Here is a 25,800-nt window from a genome sequence, read left to right on the forward strand (position 1 = left end):
TTGCCGCTTTTACTAAATTAAGTATTTGTTATGATTGTTTTCTTGGAAAATGAACACCAAAAGCTACATGTATATATTTTTAGGGTTTCATATATTGCCATTAATATATTGATTATTTATAAGTGCCATTTATCCTGTTAGTTTGGTTTTCTCATAATAAATCAAGAGCAATGCATAAGCAAATTTTATCACAAGCCGGAAAAATTCCTCCTAAGGAAGATGAAAGCTGTAAGCTTAACTCCACGACTTGTACTATATGTGGATATATATAATTAATAATTTATTATATGTTTGCAAAATGAACGCCATCTATACCGATTTAGGTCAATGATGCTTTTGATGGCATTACGCAGCTAGAAATATAGTTTTATATTTCTTAACTTGTCAATCTTACTACAAACAAACTTACCATCGTTTGAATGCGCTTAAAGACATCTTAACCCCCACTACTACTTCTCAAAACGTTAAATTTAAGCTAAAGGTACCAATTAGTCCTAGTCCTAGGAGTCCTAAGAGCACTACTCTTTAATAGAAGATTGTTTGAGTTTCAAAACAGAATGAGCAAATGGCGAAACCAGAAGAACAGTTTGCGATACTTCCTTGTGTGCTGTCTCCGATGCTCTTAAACATATAAACCATCGACCGACCAAATAGGTCCTCAAAGTGCTTTATGTACTCGGATCGCATATCAAGCAAAGTCCCACAATGGAGAATGGACAATGCCTGGAACTCAAAGTCCTGACTATTAAAGGGGAAATCAACTTCGTTCCAACCTGAACAGGGAGTAAGGCTAGACATCGTTTGGATAGACTTCGACTGGAGAACTGCTGCTCTCGTCATACCATTACTCTCAAACCTATAAAAACATATTGAGGAAACAAGACCAAACTCCAAACGAAACAAACAAACTACCATCTGCAACACGGGGTGTAAAAGCAAATGTTCTACGTGCCACGGCATTCGCCATCTTTGTCGTCCAGCCTGGAGAAGATCTGTCCATACAAAGACAATACCTACCAAAGCGGTCTACTTGTATTTATAGTCTCACATTAGATCGTTTTCAGCTCTAAAGAATGAGACAAGCAACTTAATGATCAGTAATTGTAATCACCAATCTGTACCTAGACTGAAATCTAGGCAATCGCAACTCAACCATCAGCTAAGCCCATAAAATCACTCTGGAAACAGAAATACTCGGATGTACTCAAGACGAAGTCTTCCCCCGAGCTTTCACCTGAATTAACAATATTGGAAAACTCTAAACGCTAAATCATGCCTCTTGGGCATAGGCCAATCCACACAACTATATGTAAATGTCAAGAGATAGAAACATCTTCTGGCGTCCTTTGGTGGTTACGTCTGGAGAATGCTCCCAAGCGAGATATGAAATTAATTACGTGTTTTCTTTTAAAGGTGTTTTTTTTATTTTGTTTATTGTAAAATGTCCCTATTATATATACATTCCTACATGTACTAATTTTAAGGTTTTGATTTATCAATGTGTGGTTTGTAAACGATTATATAAATATCAACTAGTGCAAAAATAATTCGACGCTACACTTCAATCTCAGTCGGAACACCAAATATTAGATATAATTTAAAAGTACCTCGCTGTTGTTGGGACATTTCTATAAGGACTCAACGATTTTGGGATAAATGAAACAATGCTTAATATTTTATTATCGTTTTATATAATTTCCATACAAATTATAAACATGATTTTTAAAATACTGTACAACATACAGAGCGGAAAATTCAATAAATTTTATAAACCTTTGATATGGCATTTAGAGATATGGACAAAAAATCTCAATATATAGCACATTTTTTATGAAGATATTTTTTATTATTATCATTAACCGGTCCTTTTTACAATAAAAATAGTCTGTAGCCGCCACATTTCGTTTCGATTTTTTAGTTTTTCTTTTTATTTAAATAGAAATATATATACAATCTGCTTTTGATACGACTGACACCAAGTGAATTTTTAAAATAGACTTTTTTTTGTCACCATTATTGTTCAGATTGAGTTCCGTCCTTCCGATGGCCGTCGTTACGACGTCCTTAAACGGTTTTTAAATTTTTCGTTTACAGCCGCTAGGGTTAGCCGTAAGTTACAAGGATATACCTTCACGGAAGATATTCTACGTATACTGACCAAGCCGATTTCCACATTATTCAAAGAAAACGAAAAGCCGTGTAAAATATTGCGCAAAACTCTGGAAATAAACTTGGTCCACGTGTGTCAGTTCAAAAATGATCGAAACGTGAATTACAAAGCTACCGAAAAATTCTATGTAAAATATAATTATTAAACACAACTTCCAAACACTAAATAAGAGATCAAAATCATTGCCACTTATAGTTTACAAGGTGAAACATACGTTACTTGAAAGTCAAAATAAAAATAGTGTAAACATTTCAAATTGCACGTTGCAAGTTATAGATCCGACTGCAAAATAATGACGTCAGAGCCCGAAAACGCTGACGTTGGAATTTAGTAGCCATTTGCAAAAACGCTCAACGGAACTTAATGGAACCATATATCGTAAAATTAAAGACAAATCAATTATTTCGTTTTGCCTTTATAAATTTTATTTTTAAATAAAAAAAAATAATATAAAAAATTTATAACTACTTATGTGAAATTGTGTTCCATTCAGCGCCGCGGATATCTATAAATGACCGTCGACCGGCAATGGACGCAGTAAATTAACAAAAAATAAAATTAAAATAATCTCATAACAAATTTTCGAAAATGAGTAGCGAAAGAATTCCGGTAAATATGCGTCTTTCAGAAATAAAAAAGAATTAAATACTGGGTCTTTCGTTCGATATCCTAGAAAAAATCAGATAAAAATCTATAATTATTTCTATACACAGTGTTAAAAATTATCATCACAAATAGCAAACTCTTATTACCTATATTGTAACGTTAAACCTAGATAAACTCTCTGCCCCGGCGATTCCGAAAGCTCGGTTCATTATTTGACGGGAAAGTATACGTAATTAAAAATTTACAATAAATAAAAATTTCGCTATCAAATTTCGAACCGCTCTCGCGTATTGCAATAGTTGTTTTACTCGCGCATTTTGGGAGTAAAATGCCCACGTCTCTTGTCATGATATAAAAAAAAAAACGCAACCGATTCAGTAGACATGTCCAGTACACCTACTAATTTTTACGCTATCGTATTAGAGTGCGCACGTTCCCAGAATCAAATTCCTAATCAGCCAAAAAAAACGGGGGTCCAGTGCAAAAACGACGAAGCTTAACTATTTATCCGAAATTGTCTTTTCAACGCCATCTGTTGACCATAAAAATCACTAAAACTATAGTCGGATGCGCTTTGTCCTTGAGAAACAACCTCCCAAGTTACATCCTCAAAATGTTAATAGGACAGATATATAGATAAATGTCAATGGTTAGACATGATTGCTTACCACGTCATTGTGTTGTCAATATACTACTGAAAGTGTGAAAGAACAAAGCAGAGGCCTGAATGTTATACACTTTTCGAAATTGCACACATTATTGGCAGTTTCGTCGCAAAAAGTGGGAGTAAACAATATGCAATATGTTTAAAATTTTATGATTCCGTTTTTGTCGACATTTGGCAAAGTAAAACCTCGTCGTTTTCCCACAGACATCTTCAAATAACATAATAAGTACAACTGAAAATAATTGATATTGCGCGCGTCAGAAAACAAAAAAAAACAACTAAAAGCTAAAAAGTACGTCTCAATAAAATAAAACTATAATCGAAAAAAAAACAAACAAATATACTTTTCTATGATTATTGAAGGTCGATATAGTCCAATACGAAAAAAATGGGCAACCCGACTTGTTTTACACTCGATTGGAGAGGCGAGCAATTTTTTCTTAACCAGCAAATAAGGTTTTTTTTTTTCGATCGAAACCGCCGCACCCGGATGCGACGACTCACCTCAAAAATTACGGCTGCCGTTTATTATTGTTGAACGATACATATCAAATGGCAATTTCGCATTAAAATTATCCGGTCGCACACGCTGCGGGACCAATTAATACTAGTATTGTGGTGGTGTAGGCACTGAAGTGAGGGGGTATAAACACGACGACGCGGGCGCCCTCTCGCTAGTCTTTCACTAACCTGTAGATGTGGTGCTGCGCGCCGTGCTCCGACGTTGACACTTCGAACACGTACGCCGTGCACAGCAGCGTCTCCTGCGTGTCTCGATTGCTTACCACCTAAAAATTTGGTCAATGTTAATCTGTAGTTAATTTCTAACATCATATAATCATATTATAATATTATATTATTAATAAATTAGTATTATATCATATAATCTAATGAGTCGGGTTCTGTTTTGCTTACAAAAATAGCGGCACATTTTACAACTCACGTGCTGTAATTTTCTAATCGTATCCAATCCAAACATCGCTTAAAGTTGTCTGTAATTTCTCATTCTACATTTACAAACACCTTGCACCATAAAGACTTTAACACATGAACAGTAATAGTTTATTCAATGGCAAAAAAAATATAAAATAGGAGTACGGGATACAAAATAAGAAATAGTAAACAAATACAGGGTGCGTACGGTATTTGAGGACATCTGTATATGTGGCTGTAACTTATGGAGAACAGTTTTTTGTTTTTTTTAAAGTTCATCGTGAATCGATATAGAAACTGTTGCAAAACATGACACAAGGAACGCTGGGACACAATTTTGTCCAACAAGTGCACGAAATCTCTTCAATGCCCGTGAGGGCAATTGTGAGGTATCTTAATGGCTCTGTCTCCTTCGAGTTGTCCACGAAAAACTGCACTGTAAGTCCTACGTTATGCGCAGAGGACAGTTTATATCGGCACAAACTCAAGACACAAGATTGAATTGCCGAAAATTTGTATGATCAGATCACCTCAAAGTTATGGCTACCCAGCTCCCTGGATCTTAATCCCCTTAATTATTATGTATGGGGCGCAGTTGAGAAAGAGTTGAACATGAAGAAAGAGCATTTGATTCGGGCATGCAGTCGTGTCCGATCTCGTATTGAGTTCGTTATTGCCGCTAATGGGGATTTTATTGAAGAATGATCTAGTCTAAGAGTCAATTAACGTTATTTTAAAAAATAATTTGTCATTTGTTTGTACGATCACCCTGTAGAATGAACTTTTCTGGACAGTATTTAATACGTGTACATTCATTAAATTATACGATGTCATTTCAATATTACACCCTGTATTTTCAATAAGCAAAAGTTGATTGAAAGAAATACGCAAAAACTATATGAAAAATGAAACAATATAGGACATTGGACACAGCGTTATTTCCCCTTAAAAAAATTTATCCACTTTCCTAATGTCTTGCTGGACACAGGAGGGATCCAGAATATTTGTGAATGAATAGTACTACAGTAGCCTGTACAAGTTTCATTGAAAATCTTAATTTGCGCATATTCAAGAGAAACCAATGACATAGGTGTGTTTTATTATTCATTCGATTGAAAACTTCCAAAAAATGGAAAAAAAACAATAATATATACGATAATAAGTGGGTTCACATTCCGGTGTGAACGGTAATACGGCCATCTCAAAAAAATTTTCAAATTCGCTTTTAATAGCGATTTAGTTTTGATACTCCGATACTGTCGCCTACTGAGAAATCAAACGTTATACTGAACCCAGGATGTATGGAAACAAGTTGAATGGGGAGTCTTAATCAGAGGTTTAACCTTTTGTTTAAGAGTTGCGAACAAAAGCAACCTACAACAAATTCGAGGAAAATAAATAAATTTTTGAGATTTTTTTTGTTGACTTGCGATCTCTGATGCATACTTATTGCTTTAGAATATTGACGAAATAAAAAACGTTCGATGATTTACCTGCAAGATGGTAAAATTCTCAAGCACGCTGTTCATCATGTACTTTTCGGGCAGGTGTTTGAGTTTGTGGATGAAGTTGATCATGTACTCGCACATGGGACTCCTGTGTATTCTGTAAACGAACCTGCCGTTCTCGTACCTCGCGTATTCCGTTTCAACTTTCTCCACCACCTGTTTTCCAAACGAACAGACCTTCGTCGAACACGTGATGGTCATGTTCTCATTGCTCTCGTACCTGCAAACGAGCATAACGCATGTAAGTTGAGCCGCAGGTTCCTTCTTACTCATTTCGTATCACGTTCACTTACGAACTGGTGACTCCATAGAAGGCTCCAGCTTCGTCTTGAATATTTGAATTGAGGTCGGCCCAAAATTTGACCAGAAAGAAGGCGTTCTGAGGTCCTTTGTCGTAAAGCTCCTTGAGACCGCCTTTTTTCTCGGGAAATTTGTCGTATATCTGTCGGACGTCCACCGCCTCCAGCAGAGGGTCGGTGTAGGACAACGCAGGACCTCCTATATGTACGAATAAGTGTTTCTGATACTGCAACAAAGAAAAACGACTTTGAGGGTCGACATTTGGTGAGACAAATGAAATACTCACTGTCTCCTCCCTGCTCTGGGATTCCATAAACGCCGAAAACTCCACGAGCCTCAGTTTGTGAGTCGCTATCGCTCTCCCTTCCCAAACTGGAGGCGGCGCTGCTTGCAGCGGTCCTACTTCACCGGCCGATACGGCCGTCGCCGGTTTTCCGGTAGAATAGGCTGCTTGGGCAAACGGCTTCACACTACAATACGAAGAAAATGTTCAAATATGAATACATATCCAATTTATTTTTTCAAGGCCTGCCTTTTCACACAACCGGTAGCTTATCTTTGAATTTGTCAGTATCATTTTCAATTTCTAATAATACATAATTTAAAATGAATAAATCTTGAAATCCTTAATAAAGTTCTCCTCTGCAGAAGCTTCATAAGAGTGCAAGTTGCAAAAGTTAATATTGGACTTGGGAACCCATTCCTATAATTATTTTAAAACTTTCAAAATATACTTGAAATGTTTGTGGAAATCTGACAACCTTGTCAGAGACAAAGATAAACTCAGGCTGAAGACAGATCCGCAATCTTCTATGCATTTAAGCGAAACTTACTCTTGCGACGTTCCAGGCTGGAGACCGGGTTGCCAAAATTGCTGAAATGGCAACAAAAAAAAATCAATCAACTAATCCGCCCTTGTTTGATTTCGTTTGGTTTTCTACATCATCGACACGAGATAAGCGAACCTAATCTGTCGCAACATCTATTTCCATTTGCGTTTTATTTCAACTGTGACCGAAAATGTTAGAACTTGACGTATTCAGTAGCCCGCAACACACAGCAAGTAAGCACAATCGGCGAGATTTCTGTTAGTCTATAGCCAAACCAATGCGAAAAGCTTTCGAGGCGCGTCCGATACGAAACTGTTTTCCAATAGTGGGTTGATCAAACTGTTTATGAGGAAAAAAATCGACTGTTCTAATTTACGGAGCATCAATGAGTGATCGAGAATTGCAATAATCCAACCGCGTGATATTTAATTGGGTTATTGATTTTCCACCTGAAACTGGCGTCTTCTGGAATTACGTGATATATTCAAGGAAGAGTATACAAGGGGTGAGGGTTACCCAGCCAACAAAACTCGCAACAACAAGGGTTTACTTCAGGTGTTAATGAAGTCTTCGAACCAGTAGATCCGCTTTAAGAATGAATTAACGTGAACGTATATTGAACATTGCTTGCATTTGATATACTTCTATAATAAAATAACAAATTTGGGAAAATAATACAAACTAGACCTCAGAGTGAAGCTAACTGTCCCCTTAATGTCTAACGCCAAAATATAGCTATCTTTGACTGATAGGTGCCTGCGTGTTTGGACCAAAACAGCTGTTTGTTCTATCCTAGGTAGCTCATCGTACAGTAGTAATACAATATAGGTTATTTGGTAATTTTCCGTAACGGATGACATTAAATTATGATTGAAACAATTTGATCAACTTTTATGAAAAACATCGACGCGATAAAACTGTGGTTTCCAATTATATCGTACGCTCGGAAGCAGCCGCCATCACCTTAAGGTTACCCAACTTAAACGCCAGATAACCTTGGTGATGCTGAGCTTCCGAAGACCACAGCCGTCTCCTAGCAAAAAGCAAATGAAAAACCACCTCTCGCACGTTCGAATAAGCGCGAGCGGCCATCAGCAGGTGGGCACTTACCGCTCCCGGATAGGAGACGGGGGTGGTTAGGCCGATGCCCAAGCCCGCCGACTTGCTGTGCATTGCAGTCGCGGATACTATCTGCGCGCTAGACATGCTCGACATCGTTTGGAGCGCCTTCTCCTTCGCGGCATGATCCTACCAAACGAATATGTCCGCTTTTAAAGATGCCCACCGTCACCCCATACGATCCCACAACCATTTTCCTGCTCCTCAAAGAGTTAACATTCAATAAAACGGGCTTGAGGTGAACATAGCATATTACCGCTGACATAAAATATGGTAGCATTTACAACATTACCAATAACCATAACCACAAGAGGATTCAATGATCTCCGTAACTTTGATATGTGTAATTTTTTTGGTTTTTGGACGCGGTGAAACATTTACAGTGATTTATTAGGGATTAATTCAGGAGTCACATAGTTTTACGCTGATTTATAGAGATTTATCACTGATTTGTGAAAAATTTGTAAAGGATTTATGCATCTGTTTACGTATTGACCCTATGATGTGCTTTATCATGGCGGTTTATGATTTGATGATTAAATGGGAAGTGAAGCTTGTAAGCGTTATTAGCTATAAGTGTTCAAGTGATAGAGTCAGCATATACTAGAGAACTAGATTGGGTTAGTTGGTGCCGGTGAACGCCATTTTTCGACAAGCGTAAGCCGAAATAAATCAATGTGGTTAGTCGGTGACGACGTAATATTACAAGAAATCTCCTTAAAAAACTTTGCACAAAATTCAATTAAATCAATTAATTTCTAAATTTAAATTAAAAGCAAAATTAATTAAATAACGTAGTTATCTGATAGCAACTTGGAATAAAAAATGATTATGTATTAAATTTACTTTCAAACCTTTTGTTTAATGTGAAAGTTGGTGCGCCAATTTTGAAAAAAAAAATCCCTGTCTTTTAAATTTGACTTCTATAAAATTGTGTAGTTTAAAAAATCCTTGTCAATAGGATTGGAAATGGATAAAAATGTTGAGGAATTGAGGAGAATTTAGGAACTTTTTGATACTGACCACAATTTTGGCATTAAAGCCCCTGGTATCATGTAAATCCAGCGCTGACCAACACAGCTCGTGACGCAAACCTTTATACATAGTCGAATTTAATTGCAGACAATAATTGCATTAATAGTGAGTTAAGCGAGCCGTCTACAGGAAATATAACGAATCTATTCGATATTAATTAACAAGGGCACGCCTTTAATAATAACAATAATTGCACGAACGCTCATGCACGTCCATTATCGTTAGCCATTAATGGGCTTTACGAAAAAAATTACACGCTCCGATTAACATTGAAAAATTCGCCGGCTATCAATTCGCAATAATAACTGGAACTTTTCCTACTGCGTTGTGTTTAAACGCGACAATAATATTCATTTAATCATATACGAAGGCGCGAATTTTTTTGATTACAACGCGACTACCTAGTCTTATAAAGGTCGGTTCTTCGATTTTCTTCAATTACCCACATTAAAAAAATTATCAATTACCCGCAAAACGATAATCATAATCATTAAATAGCAGACGAACCCTTCATTTGTTAATATAAAAATTTTGTTGGCGCATTTTATTTATTTCTTAAAATTTGAACTAATTGGTTTGTACATTGGTTGACGATCTTTATTAAGCAGAACTAGATGCTTAAAAGGCGAAGAAAAAATAAATTAAAGAAAAAAATAATAAAATATAAAATAAATAAAAGCCCAAATAAAAGTATAAATATAAAACCAGATGTAATCATTCAAAGCTAGTAGCAATTACTATTCAATACACGAAGAGTCAACTTACAACGAAAGTGATTTTCTTCGGCAGCAGTTTAGCAAATTTTTAGCAATATTAGAAATAGCTGCACATATAATATTATAGAATTACAGAAGGCAACATAGTTGAATAGTTCAACCTGATATGTTTTCAGCGATAACCTAACAAAATATGAAATGAAAATATGAAAAATGAAAAATGTCGGTAGTATTGACAAGGTGGGATTCTATTAATTTGAAGTTTAACTATGGATTGAAAAACCGGCCCTCAGGAGTGTTAATTATGGGTTTCGGTTACACTTACGACTTTAAGTTTGGCTTGTATCTCCCTTAATTTTCGTCTGGCTAAGACTTGTATGTGCGAGCTGACCTGTTTTCTCGTTCTCGTCTTCCCCGTCCTTAGCTTAATATACCTTGCTATCAGCTCGTTACGACCTAAAACAATAAAAATATGGTTTTGTTAGGATCCGTACGAGAGGATGAATTGCCTGTTGCGACTTGTTGCTGCCGATTCACAAGTGGAAAAATATAGGCAACTCCATACAACCTCCAACGTTTTCTATCTACATTCTTAAAAATTAATACTATAATTCCACAAACTTTTGATATAATTAAAGATATTTGAATCAGATGCCTTAAACAGGTACATTAAGACCTATATGAGTAGCTACCTGACAAAAAACTTAAAGTTATCAATAATTTCTGATGCGGAATACTGTTGTAATAGTTTTGTTTTGGTATAATATGCTAATATAATTAGTAAATAGTGGAAATCAGTTAAACTAACTCTTATTAAAATTCTTGAAAAGAGCTCTCATCTGTGTTCACATTCAATTGAGACCAAAAACTTTATTGCCATAAGTTGCGTTGTGCAAACAATACGAGATAGTTTGGTCAATTTAATTTGCTTGATATAAATGGATTGTGGCATGCTACATACGATTTATAGAGCGAACCTACAATATAGATATATTCTAAACCCACGTGCTTGATTACCAATGGCCGATGTTACTACGTTCCGTAATTATTTGCGACTCTATCTTCTAGCCAAACTGGGCTGAAAAATTTTTGAGCAGCATTAGAAAGTTGCCTCGTTCACGATTTTGCAAAAACATACAAATAACAGTTGTCACAGGTTAGACATATGGTTTCGCTAATTATATACTACACAAGTTTTGATAAACGCCATCCATTTTTTGTGGCACGAAATTAAATGATCAAAATCTACCGAAATCATCCGATAACTCCCAAACCCATGACTAAAGTACCGGAAACGCTCGAAGTGACCGACGACAGTTCTGACGTATTAGCAGCGACACTGCGCATCATAACTGGGAATTTCGGATTAGGGAATAGAAAAAATATTTTAATATTAGGCTCATTCTAAAACCTAATACAAGAAATCAATACGAGAATATTTTTCCAGCGAAAAGGGCTTGAGAAGCAGGATATTTATTTATTCGAAAGTTCTCATACTTCGACGACGGACTTTCATTTCGTATATCCGCGAAATATTCCTTCACCTGTTACTACCTGCAAAACCACAATGCCGACCGGAAGTCAGATCCTTTTTACTCGGTCCGCAAAGTAAACAGGCGAAACATAAAACATTTATTTATTGTCGGCTATTTGAAGTGTCGACCCCGTTTAAATACGTATAATTAAAAACATATCGCAAACTGCGGGTCCGCAAGGTGCACCATGTGTAAAAATCAAATTAAAACGGTCGCAGTAGTCTGTTTTGTTCCAAATTAACGTTCTATTTGCGAACATCGAAAAGGTCGATCCAGAAATAATATATCGACTTCGGTAAGACAAAATCACGATCGAGCGACTCCCATTGAGTTCGTTTTTAAAATAGATGAAATACATTCAATGTCTCGCCATAAAAAGTAGTGTGGCCTAGACTTTATACAGGATGTTTTCTAAATGAATATAAATATTGAAAAGGTTGAACTTGTCTATGGTAATGTTTTTAAGTTATCAAATTTTTTTAGAAATAATCATAAACTTTATTATACGTAACCATGAATGTCTGAGCAAATATAACGAACAATATGCAAGATGCTTTCTTCCAAGGGAAGGTGCAGGAATTGGGAATAGGGCAAAAAAGAAAGAGGCAAGAAATGCTAAAAAAGAAAAATGTTTTGTCACGAACATGTATGGACATCATTTATTATATACTTCTGAATTAGATAGATAGATAGATAGATTATTTATTCACAAAACCAGGTGGTACAATGGATGTTTCGTCAATAAATACAAATAATAAATTACAAGTTTCATTGTAAAAACAATGTATATCATAATCTTAAGTAATGTATAGAACGAATACGAGTATATATTTATATAACAAATATGACAAACAAGTTAATGTAATTTAAAATAAAAGAGAGTATACATTAGAAAAATCTCGGTAAACTTTTGACGTTATTTACGATGCTCTCAGGTACGCTTCAAATTCTTTCAGGCTGTAGAAAGCATTGACATTAGCCTCTTGATGTGTTTTTTAAATTGATTTATAGATAAATTTTTTAAGCTTGGAGACAGCAAATTATAATAATATGGTCCCGCGTAACTTAGTGATTTTTTATAAAACATTTGGTTGAGTTGAGCAGATGTTCTCTATTGCGAGTATTGTAACTGTGGATATCAGTATGCTTCCTATGTGAATATTTATTTTTATGTGTGATCAAAAGTATTTTAAATAGGTATATACAAGGCATTGTTAATATTTTGTGCTGTTGAAATGTCTCTTTGCATGATTGCCTCGGAGGAAGTTTAAAAATCAGCCTAAGTATTCTTTTTTGCTGTATAAACACTCTCTCAGTATCATTCACTTGTCCCCAGTTGAGAATATTGTGTGAAATGGAAGAGTAAGCTGACGCGTAGTAAAAAGCTATTAGTGCCTTCTCAAGAAATGAATCTCTAATTGTTAATATTGCGAAAAAGGTTTTATTTAGTTTATTGCAGACATTGTCAATGTCCCGGTCCCATCTCAAGGAGCTATCAATATAAGAACCAAGAAACTTCGTGGTCTGATAAGCCATCTAAAGGTTTAATGTACTGACCAGTAAACTCAACCACGACTGTCTTTTCCACATTCACGATCAAATGATTTTGCCTACAGAAGTTATTAAACTGTGAGACAACAAGAGATACATCATCCATCAACACTTCTGCATCTCTTCCAGAGACAAAGACGGACGTATCGTCCGCGTACATAAAGACACGACAGTCGCTGTTGAGAAATTCCGGCAAATCGTTCACATATAAAAGAAACAATAAGGGACCCAAAGTTCCCATCTGAGGCGTGCCCAGGCTGACGCTATAAAGGTCTGAGTACGTTCCATTTATTTTGACACTTATTTTCCTATGGTTCATATACGATATGATCCAATCATTGATAGGCCCCCTGATGCCCAAGCATTCCAGCTTCTTTGCCATTATACTGAAGTTTAAGGAGTCAAAGGCGCGCGATAAATCGAAAAAAACTCCGATTACTGTCTCTCCGATATCTAGTTTATCATAAATATGCTGGACAAGTTCATCTGACCCCGTTTCCGTAGAGTGACCAGCGCGGAAACCATGTTGCACATTTGTTATTATATCTTCTTGATCTAAGAAATGTGTCATTCGATTGTACATGGCTTTCTCTAGGACTTTGGAAAAACAACTTGCGATTGTTATAGGTCTGTAATTCTTTATGTCTGTTGAATCCCCTTTCTTAAACACAGGAATCATTTTAGAATTTTTTAGCGCCGAGGGGAATTGCCCTAATAAAACAGAGGAATTAATAATCATAGTTAAATATGGCTCATATGAAAAACACTTGTCTCGGAAATTAAAACTTTTTTTGAAGAGATACATAAAAGGATATAAGGAAAATAGTTAGCTTTTGAAAATTAGGTTCATTAAAAGTTTAATGACATGTAATTTCGAAATGCCTTTCAATTTTTGCGGTTAAGGTATTTGGCAAGTGTACTTATTTTTAAAAATATTCTCCTCCGGTTCAACGGAAAGTTGCTGTACACTTGCTTATTTCAAATGGAATGCCCTGTATATTATTACATTTTTAAATTTTGTGTAAAATTTTAAACTTGTATTAGTAACATGTCAAGTTACAATTACATTTAGCTCATTATGACGATCAAACATTAAAAGACTATAAAAATGTTGTTTAAGTTGTTTAAGCTGGAGGCACAATTTTTTTTACAAACAGTTAGACATAGGTATAGGACATTATACATAAAATATGTTTAGAAACTCAAAATGAAAACATTTTTGAAAAAAGAAGTACACTTGCCACTTGGGTGAAACACCCTTCATAGTATTGTACTATATTTCAGCTCCGCATACTATTTCAAAAATATATAGTATGCAAAATTACTATATTGGCGTTCATAAAATCTAAACACTGAACTTTGTCGCCATTTCTGATTGTTCAAGCTTCTTTTTATGATGCTGTTTTTGAAAGTATGTGTTTAGAGGAAAAATTGAAGCTTAATAAATAAATATAGACGAACTGTATTTTGCAAGGAATTTAACTCCAAAATAAAGGATTCTCATCATCTTGCAGTAATGGTTCATATTCATTGCTTTGTTAGTTTTTATCGCTGCCACATCTGCGTTTACGGAAAGTAGAGTTTTCGACAATAACCCTAAAACTGCGAGAAGAGAGAAACAGTGCTAGTTTACAATTAATAAAACCTAGCTCTTAATAAATACCAAAAAAGTTAATTTATAATGCTGTAATGTCAGAACAAAAATGCTATTTTGAAATATAAATACCATTTTTCATCAGTGAATAAAGTTTGCAAACCTAGTTCTGACCATTACGGATATGATGATCTACTTTCAAAATTATGCCATATCTACTCGAAGCAGCAATAACTTCACTTTTTAAATTAATCACTCTGTAATATTATAGATTGTTCGAACAAATTTAGAATTTCGAGAACCTAAATGCTACGGACACCAAGGAGTAGATACCTTTTTTGGTAATAAAAATTGTTCGTCACAAAATCTAGCAAATATAGCTACTAGAGATATAGATGCCCCGTCTAATGCTGATATTGCAAGAACTTATGAAGCAACTATTAAAAATATTTCTGAGAAGGTTCATTCAATACGCGCTTGCGTGAGATTTAACCAAAATGCGCTTTTATGTAAACATGAAGATTCTGTAAGATACTAAAGGTATTTTATACTGGTATTAAAAACCACGTTAATGCATTACTTATCAAAAAGCACTGATTTTGAACCGTTTTGAAGTTAAAATCAAACGGAAATTTGGTATCGCCTACTATGTGGGTGTCTCCGCAAGATCTTTTATTCTTCTTGCTCTAACATTACAGGTTTCTACAGCTAATTTCTTGCGAGTGCATATTCGTCACTCGAAGTATTTAATTTCAAACGGATTGCGGTGTTGAAAGTAACTTTTGTCTGAAAGAAGTCGCGATCGAGATATACAGTATCAGACTACAAACGATTAATTTAAAGATGGCGATATCATTATCGACCCCGGTTATGGTGTGAATTGCCAACAAAGAACCGAAACGGCCTACGGGGCCGGGAGAATCGAGTCGCCCGGGTAAAACAAGAAACAGAAGCGGAGGTCACGAAGTTAAACATTAATTACGCCGGCTCCCGACCATATACACACGCAGTAGAGTGCAATCCGCCCGTTTGTATTACTACGATTTAATGTCCTACGAGTTACGAACAAAATAAATCAGCTTTACTGTTAAACCGACGAATACCTACCCGCTCGTTTCGGCGTCCCCCTCCGGCCGCAAAAAACGAGGTCCGGATCGAAGGACCAATTTATGGGACGTTGCGATTTTGGTATATTGTTTTGCATAATCTGCTGCCGTACCGGCGAGTTGCGATTCGAACATGACGCGCCATTAGGGGCTTTCTAATTATAATTAAGTATATAAATGTAAAAGCACGGCAATTAAACGTTTGTTTAATTTAATTACAAAATCCATTTGTGTTAAGTACTGTTTCACTTCGTCTGAACTTTGAATGGGTGTTTAACGCGTTGTTAATTCGATTCGTACGTCATAGCCGCGATTAACGCTTCTTTCTGAAGTTCGTGATGATTTGTCACAGACTCAGACATCTCACGAAAAAAACAACAGTTGGTATTTTAGATTTGTCTGAGATACGCAGATGAAAAGTTGACGAGTAGGTATATATTTTATTTTTAAATTTTTTAATCGGTATAAAATGGTTCTATAAGACGAAAAACTATAATAATCTATATGCAAATTGGCTTAACTACAATGATATCAACGAATTTTATGCGTATTAAGAAATGATAGAGACAAGAAAACTTGGCCAGCTTTAAAAAAATTCAATATATAAATTTCAATATAAAAATTAAACAATTCAGTCCAATGGAAAATTTCTGTTGGTAAACCGCTACCTAAAACATTAAATCCTAATTTTAAATGTTAATGAAATTCGTATCAAAAGGATTTTCCCTGCTTTGTTAAAGATATTTTAAAAGGGCTTGATATGTTGATAGCTTCAACTAATATATTAGATGACATTCTTCAAGCTTGTGATAATAAAATGAGTTCTATTTTAGTGCTTTTAGACTTTTCGAAGGCATTCGATACAATTAATCGCGAGCTGTTGGTGGCTAAACTACGAAACTACGGTTTCAATGAAGAATCTTCTAATCCTCTCAAACCATACTTAACTTTTAGGTTTCAATCAATTTTTTCAAAATGATAAATACTCGGCGAATGTAGAAATTCTATTCGGTGTTCCTCAGGGATCAATTTCAGGCCTACTGCTTTTCCTTATTTATACCCTTCTGGTATTTTGAGTTTTTTAAAATACTATAAAATTCAAGCCCTTGTGGATGACACACAAATTAAATTTTAGAGATTGTGCCAAGAATCTGGGAGTTTTCTTAGACAGCAAACTTAGATTCAAAGAACGCTTAAAAAAATATTTCAAAAATCCTTTGCATCCATAAAAGTTTTATATAATAATAAACACATTTTAAGTAAAGAACTGAAACGAACTTTGTGTGAATCCCTGGTCCTCTCTAATTTCAATTATTGTAACTTTGTCTATAGTTTTTGTTTGGATAAGAAAAGTAAGAAGTGTTTTCAGATAGTACAGAATGCACGTATTAGGTTTGTCTATGGTTTGAGGAAATTTGATCATGTATCAATCACATTTATAAAATGATACAAAATGGCTCAAAATGAATGAATGCAGAATCCTACATTTCTCGACATTTTTGATTAATGTAATAACAAAATCGTTTGGTATTTCGTAACACTGTAGACAATAATGCCAAACTAATTATGCCATATCATAACACTGCACTCATTTTGATGCAAAGCCGTAAAGTATTTCAACTTAATTCCCAACCAGTTATGCGATATGTCATTACATAATTTTAAAATAAAATATAAAAAATATCTTTTAAATCTCTATTAACTAAACTAAAACAACTAATATATTACCTACATATCACTGAGTCCAAAATGTTATAAAACCAATTTTATAACTTAAAAGTAACTATAAGGTTGTCTGTTTTTTCTTTAACTTATTGCCACAGCTACAGTAATTTCTCTAGATAATATTTATATAGGATTAACATAGTATTGTTAACTATGTTTGTCTGTGTTTGATTCAGTAGAGTAGCCAGGGGCTAGACTTGCGCCAAACTTGGACAGGTAAATGAAATTATTTCGTTGTAATAACATATATCATATTGCCAAATAAAGTCAATATTATTATTAATATTTGTATTAATATGTGGTATATTTTTCATTTAATTATCTTTAACTTTTTCATTATGCCTAGCTAATTGTCCTCGTTATGATTGTGTTGATTCAAGTGTCAATTTCAATTAAACTCAATTGTACAGAGCATCTGGTTATAATTTGACACGATCTACAGCGTTCATTATACAAAACTTGAGAATTGTAAAACAGTTGCTTTGAACTTAAATAAATTAAGTTTCGTTTTTTAAATAGCCCACAGTCTGTATTCCTAATGAAAATGTGAATGCCCTGTTTTTTTAAAAAAGCAAACATATATAATATGTTTCCTGTCCTGTATATATAAAACCTGCTGCCGTTTGATAAGTTTTGTTTAAATTTGTTGTTAACTCTTATTAATATTAATGTTAGGTACATTGTACACCCATTTTTAAAACGTATTAATTGCGTAAAATTTCAAGTTGAAATTGGTTCCTAAACGACTGACGCCCCACCTACATCGTAAATGTGCACTAAATTGAAGGCCTGATGAAGTTGTATAATTCTACGAGCCGCATGTCTTCGCCAATGAAGGATTTTCAGCGAATCATTAGATGAACAGCTAACTCACTTTGGTTTTGCCATTTTTGCTACAAACACGTTGCTAGGGCAAATTCCGTTTTTCTTTTAAAATTAGAAAAAAAAATCGCGTTAAGGAATAAATTTCAATAAGTTTATTTTCTATAAAGTTCGACTTTAATTTTGACATTTAAAGGCATTCGGCAAATAAGCACAGTTTCGTTCTCTTTTAGGTGTTTATTCCTATAAAATATATACCTAAAAGTTACATACAGTAGATAGAATAATAAGGCTTTGGCTCTTTTACCAGATTTCTATAGCAAAATCTTCGCTAAAAATGGAAATTCTTCGCTCCTTTACCACTTACCACCAATGCACAGACCAAGGATGCACTAGCGGCTGAAAATCCAACATCAGCAAAGGAATATCGACAAGAAAAAAGAGAAAAACACTTAAAGTAACTGCCATGCATTAGATCAAAGCCGGTAACATGTTTCGCCGTGTTGGGGTACCAACAGACCTTAAATATAAACAAACACCAGCAATATTAACATGTTTGGGTCTCATATAGGACAGGAATGTCTATGGCTAGTTGAAATTTGGAAATTCTTGGGTGGCTCAGTTCATCTGCCGTTTAGTTTATATTATAAAAGCAGGGATACAAAATTTTCGAGCAAAGCGTGTGGTCTACCTTTTAAAGACAGAGTGTTCATTACACAGGTCTACAGTGATTTTGATGTTTGAAAGCTGTTTGCTTCTTTGTTTATTTTTGGGGGTCCTTTTTCCAAAAAACGTCATATTTTTGCCCTATTACGTCATTGTTTTATAGCGTTATAGTTATATAAGAGGGAGAGAGGTTTCACCAGGACATTAAGGAAATGGAAAGGCGATACCAAGGCATGGAGCATAACGATGATGGCGGACTACTGCTGGATGTTAAAACGGGATATGCCCTTACAAATGCACAGCCGAATGTCCTGACAAGCTTTCTGACAAAAAGACGAACTGCATAAAAAAAACAGCCTACCAAGATGATATAAAAATCAGTTTTCAAAATAAAAAATCTGCCAAAAAGTTTAATTTTGTAGGGCTGGTTATTTATGCCAAACCGGTACCGGGAGCTCAACAACATTTTTAAAGCAAAAAGTTATAATAAACAATGTGTAACTAGCAAAAACCGTGTTCGATGATTTATTGCTCTACACCTTTAGAAGACTATAGAATCTTATTGTTCGGAACTGTTTCCGAAAATTATCCAGTCCGATGACGAACAAATTAAATGGACGAATGCGTCGGTAAATTCGAGTAAATATCCGATTTCAATGGGCGATTTAATTTAAAAACGGACCCGAATATAATTTATCGACCGATTTACATTCGGCGTATTTCAAATTTACTCATTGTTCGGCTGCAAATGGAAATTGTTCGGCTAGTTTAAACAATAATCCCATAAAACTCGCCGCCCCCCTTTCCCACCGCGCAATCCCGCACCGATTAATTGCAGTCATAACATTATAGGTACGCGGTAGAATTAAAATAGGAATTTACTCGCAATAACAACGATCGATGCGAAAAATAAAGCGAACAATAATTTTAGCCTTATGAAGTATAGAGTGGAGAACTGCGTCAGATTAAACGAAGAGATCAGTTGGAGGGGGAAGTCTGAATAGCGCACGCTGACCACCATCGACAGGTGTCATTAGTTATAAAGTTTTGTAAAAAAGTTCGAGAGTCTGAGAAAATTGTTTAGTATAAAGCCACACTCTTTGAGAAAAAAGTAAACTTTGTAGGCTTTGGAAGGCAAAGTATCGAAAATTAATCACCATCGAAGCTATGATAAAGGAGTCTAGGGTTTTGCAACATATTCTAGCGTCGTTCTAAGGAACAAACTTTCCCAAAAAAGGTTCAATAGGATGAAAATAAATATTTTTAGTAAAAAGTGGCACTATCTGAAAAAAAAAACGTAAACTCAGGCTTTGGCGGACAAAGTATAGAAACATAATCCCCAACGGGGCTGTGAGAAAGGGGTTTAAGATTTTACATTTTCGAACATCGCTTCTAGGAATAATCTTTTATAAAAAAAATGTTTAAGGTAGCTAATGTTTAGTTAATAGTATATTATGCAACAAGTGCAGTAATAATATATTATGCAACAAGTGCGGTAAACGTCATTTTACTCACGAGTTTATTATTACTATACTTTTTCTACAACCGGTACATTTTCGCAAAACAACACGAATACATTCACTGACATGACCGTCAGAATTGACAAACGTCAAATTCTAAGCCGTGCGGGAAAATCTCCGATTTCTCCCAAATCCATGCGGTAAAATCCCGGAAATGTCCGAAGTGGCTCGGATTAATGGGAAACAAAACTGACGTGGTAAAGTGACGCTTCCCGCACGCTAAATCGGCGTGTAATTAGGCATTTTACGGGAGACGGGAGTAGAAAAACGGTATTTGACTTATGAGTTTATTTGACACGAGCAGAGCGAGTGTCTAATAAACGAGTGACTTAAAAAGTTTACCGAACTTGTTGCATACTATATTTTATCTACGAAAACATCCGATTGCTCCCAAACCCGCGCAGTAAAATACCTTAAATGTTCGAAGTGACACGGATCCGTGTGAAACGAAGCTGACGTGGTAAACTGACATTTTTCGCACGCTACATCCGTGTATAATTAGGTATTTTACAGAAGGAAGTAGAAAAAAAGGTTTTGACTTGCTTTTTCTTGCCTATACGATCTTACAAATTTCAACCTCTTAAAAGCCCTATCCTTGGATGATTTTTCTTCCAATTACAGTCTTTTTCTTTACATAAACTACTTAATGATCAATTGTAATAGCTAAATAAACAACATAACGCTTTAAAATTATGTTTATTCCGTAAATGACATATCCAATAATACATCTCATCTCTCTCTCAGTTAAAAAGAGACAATAATAGCAGAACCGATCGGAACGATAAAGGAATAGGTTTAATGGCAACTAAATATTTTGTTTGAATGGTAAGAAATCTATTAATCCGATAATCTGTTATTATTTTTAATTTGTTAAACTGTGATTTTTTCTTGACGGTCTTAGAATGGAACACGTTTGGTATAGTATATTATGCAACAAGTGCAGTAAACGGCATTTGACTCACGAGTTTATTTGACAAGAGCGGAGCGAGTTTTTAATAAACGAGTGAGTTAAAAAATTTACGGAACCTGTTGGTTCTTGGGTACATTTTCGCAAAACAACATGAATACATTCACTGACATAACTGTCAGAATTGACAAAGGTCAAAATTCAAAGCGTGGGAAATATCTCCGAAAACATCCGATTGCTTCCAAATCCGTGCGGTAAAATCCCGGAAATGTCCGAAGTGGCTCGGATTCATGGGAAACGAAACTGACGTGGTAAAGTGACTTTTCCCGCACGCTAGATCGGTGGGTAATTTGGTATTTTACAGACGGGAGTAGAAAAAAGCTCTTTATTTCACTCGTTTATTAAGCACTCGCTCCGCTCGTGCCAAATATACTCGTGAGTCAAATGCCGTTTCCGCACTTGTTGCATAATTTACTATTAAAAGCATCATATGGAAAAATGAAAGTAAACTGAGGGCAAATGTAAACTATATACGGTGCAATGTATTAACGTTCCAACAAGTGCGACGTTAGTGTTTTTTGTAACTTACTTTTTTGACAAAACAAAAGGAATTTTCCGGGTGTTCGGTCAATTTGACCGCAGCTCATTTTGACCCGCCAACATTCCAACTCTATACGGAGTAAACACGCGAACGAGAAAAAAAAAAGAGAGGATCGACCGCGATTGTTTTCCACGATCGGCGGTGAGCGGTGGCGATCAGCCCGCTTCCGGCTAAATTTGCTTTTTAAAAGCGCCACCTGTGGATCCATTCGAGCCGATTACGTCGCCGGTTTATCTGCTGGTTCTTTCGCGGCTACCGATAGACCGGGATGGTGAGAGAGAAAATATAAAGTTTTAATCATGGTCGACAAAGTTAGCCCTTTTCTAAAGGGCTTTTTGTTCTACAAAGGTCACGTGTCTCAAGGCGACACTCAAAACGCAGAAAAAAGATAGAAAAAGACGGCTAGTAACTTTTTCAAAAACGCCGGAAACAAGCGCACACAAATTGGTATACTTAGAAATTGGAAATATTTAAATCTTTCTAACATATTAAGACATATATGCGTGTTCTCTCCTATACTTCTTAATTAGAGAAAATTATGAAAGAGAATGAATGAAGAAATAGCAGGTAAAAGGTGAACTCATTAATAATATTCGTTTTGTCGATGATACCTTGGTATCAGCCAAGAGAAGCAGATTAATAGCAATGTAGATGCTGGTCTTACAGTTAATATCAAGAAGACAAAATTACTGATTATCAACAAGGCAAATGTCCAGGAAAGACTACTGTATGTTTGTAATAAGGAAGTCGACAGTGGGTACCACGTCAAACAAGACTGAAATAACATCCAGAAGCTGTAGCTGCATTTTCTAAAAAGCAAATTCTTTAATTTTGCTTAGAGATATCTCAAGAATCGAGGAAAACGGTATCACAGTTTTTTTATATGAATGCTCATTGTCTCATAAACCTTGATAAAAAATAAAATTCTGCAAAATCTCTGCCTCCCTATTTTATAAAAATTTATTAAGGTAAATTTATTAATGTAATAGTACCATTGTAGATTTTTTTATTCGTTTCCTCTCAGTTTCATGGCGAGTTTTTAATTTACAGGTTTCTCTATCTAGCGAACATTTATAAAAATGAGATGTTCAACAAAAATATATTTAGGCCTTGTTCCTCAAGCGAATTTTGAAAATGCAATAGATATAAAAAAAATAGATAATGCAAAAATAAACTTTATTTTCGACGCACGCATGTACGCATTTGTTTTATAAAGCATATTAAAGTTATTGCGGGTAATCCCATGGGCGTCACGCAAACTACTGATCTTCAGGCTGTTTTATTTTTAGAGACGAAATGTCTCACAATTTCCAGAAGATTAATGTTTGAAGCAGATATTATAATGCGTGAAATAAAATCAACTCTCTTTTCTGTATTGTGTGACACCTGTTGAAAGCACCAACAAGAAAATGTCAGTAAACTCGTTAGTCGTTGCGTTTTTGAATTCAGAAAAAGGTGGAATGTTTCCAAAACAAATCTTGCTTGAATACAGACATTAATATTTCTTGTAAACTGACTTCGACCAACTCACCTATTGTGATAAATACCGAAGAACACAAAATTTGAGAAAAAATGATATAAGTGAGCTGTCTTTGCTACAGAACTAAATCGGTTCCTAAAAAAACTACAGATTTGCCTATATCTCAGAATAAAGAATCCAAGGTGATATTTTTCTACATTATTTACTCATCCATAGGTAGATACTCTAATTTTTGGTGTAAATATTTATCACAGAATAAATTTTAGATATCGCATCTTCTATTTTCTAAATAAATGAACACAATGAAGCACCCTAATTTTATAAATTTAGTACTTTCTCATTAGTTCGGAATTAATTGCTATATCATATGATTTCCGACAAAAAACAGCCTTTTTTCCAACTTTTTGGGTCATCCTGGCCCACTGTGCGTAGTTTAAAAAAGATAATCGCAAGTTACCAATTCAGTATTCGCACCCTCAGGTCAGGTCAGTATTGTTACTTTTACTGAAAGGTCCATAGTCAAAATACATTTGGGTTGGTATATCTTATGATGATCTTATGAAATGAGGTAAATTACCCCAAATGGGGTAAAAACGAAATTTTTGGGGGTAAAAATGAAACTCTTGTGAGTAAAAAGTATACAACTTCAACTTCAACTAGAGGTCAAGCCATGTCCTCTCAGTCCGTACCATGAAGACAATGGTACAATGAAACCATAGTGTGTTATATGATGGAGGTACTGACTTCAAAATCTTTCAAAAAAAGTGAATTAAAGAAAAATTTTGTTAATTTGCATTCACACCTTTCTGCCAAACCGCGAGAATACTTTGCAAATTTAGAAATATCTGTTAAAAGACAAAGATTGAATATCAACTTGTTTGGTACATTTGATCAGCGTTCAGCATCAAGGGCTAGCTTTGCAGTAGCCTCGTTGATTGCTCGAAATAAGAAACCATACACTATTGGTGAAGACTTGGTTACACCAGCTGCTGTAAAAATGGCTATACTGGGTCATATTAATGTTTTTCCGGCTTTCGTAAAAAAAAAACCCAAATATTAACTTTATTCACTGTATGATTCATCACCAGGCCCTTATGATTAAATCTTTAGAACCTACACTGGAAGCCGTCATGCATGATGTCATCAAGAGTGTAAATTTTATCACGGGACATGCACTAAACAGGCGACTATTTCGTGAATTATGTCAGGACAGTGAAGCGGTGGTGAATTTGAAATTTTTATGGTTGATCAAAAAAATATTCTCGCAGATAAGTTTAAAAAAACTCTTCCTGGGTTGCATATCTGGCATATATCATTGCAATGAGAGAAATAGTGTCAGCGTTTGGATTAAAGCTGCAGCATTGGAGACAGAATGTAGAACAGAGCAAGATAGCTTCTTTTTCAAGGTTAGCTTTGTTTTTGGAAGATGCTCAGAAAGCGGGTTTTAGATTACTTTCCAGATCTTGGTACACGTACCGTCAGTTGGATTGTAGATCGTTTTAAATGTGAAATTGCTATGATACCGGAAAAACCTTCAGGTTTGGCAGAAGCAATTCATTAACTTCGATCTAATACTGAAGCACGAAATTATACATTTTTATATGACAATTGTTTCGAACTTTTAGTTCTTATTTATTTTGATAAATGGATTTTCATCAAGTAAAAGCCACCTCAGCTCAATTTTTCAAAATTGTACATGAAGAGGCGGTTAAAAAAATTTTGCCATTTGGAACAACATAATTGTGCGAACAAGGATTTTCCACTCTAATGAACATAAAAATGAAGAACAGAAGTCGATTAAACGCCGAAGACTGTATTCAAATCGCTCTTACAGCGAAAAGAACCCAAGTTTCAAACAATTGTATTGAACATGGAACAACATCATTTCTCCAAAACGGGAAAGAAGAATGTCTTCAATTATTCTTTGTTTTTTTTTCTATTTTTTCAATTCTAATTTTTGTTTGTACCACCATTATTATTATAATCTGTTACAGTACCCCAAATTGTCAACCCTTAATTGTAATCCAAAAAAAAATTCGCCACGACAATATAAGTATATTATATATATAGTATATATTTTTCTTGTATTATCAGACGAAAAAACTAGATTAAATTTTATATATAGCCCCCCTAAAAAGTGAAATGATTTGTTGTGGCCACGATAAGTAAAACATTTTTGGGGTAATGATTAAAAAAGTTCCTGCCATCGCTGCTCTACATGAATAGAATTATTTCGAGCAGTAGCATCAAAACTTCTAAGAGGAGACGGCATATAAAGAAGAATGATATAAACAAAAATTATCCCGGTAGGCAAAATATTTTTAAAAAATGCAAAAACATCCAAGAATCATTTTAAATATCGAACATGACGTCGTTAGATCGACATGACGAAAGGTTTCAGAACTATAC

At 35.0% G+C, this 25,800-nt stretch overlaps 1 protein-coding gene across 5 annotated transcripts in view; it reads right to left on the bottom strand.

Moving 5' to 3' along the window:
• Window positions 1–1,668: 1,668 nt before the first annotated feature.
• Window positions 1,669–25,800, bottom strand: part of LOC132701563 (protein scalloped) — a 125,782-nt gene continuing 101,650 nt past the window's right edge. For 4 of the 5 annotated variants that reach the window (XM_060669609.1, XM_060669611.1, XM_060669612.1 and 1 more), the window contains 7 exons: window positions 10,210–10,340; window positions 8,125–8,262; window positions 7,018–7,058; window positions 6,471–6,654; window positions 6,178–6,410; window positions 5,870–6,104; window positions 1,669–4,231 (listed from right to left, as the gene is read on the bottom strand). In XM_060669609.1, the coding sequence (XP_060525592.1) occupies window positions 4,118–4,231; window positions 5,870–6,104; window positions 6,178–6,410; window positions 6,471–6,654; window positions 7,018–7,058; window positions 8,125–8,262; window positions 10,210–10,340 (1,076 nt within the window). In that variant the 3' untranslated portion in view covers window positions 1,669–4,117. The remainder of the gene's footprint in view (window positions 4,232–5,869; window positions 6,105–6,177; window positions 6,411–6,470; window positions 6,655–7,017; window positions 7,059–8,124; window positions 8,263–10,209; window positions 10,341–25,800) is intronic. The other variant, XM_060669613.1, reaches the window with a different exon arrangement.

Source organism: Cylas formicarius, unplaced genomic scaffold (genome assembly GCF_029955315.1).
Source record: "Cylas formicarius isolate icCylForm1 unplaced genomic scaffold, icCylForm1.1 PGA_scaffold_4__25_contigs__length_36172078, whole genome shotgun sequence".
Classification (NCBI taxonomy): Eukaryota; Metazoa; Arthropoda; class Insecta; order Coleoptera; family Brentidae; genus Cylas; species Cylas formicarius.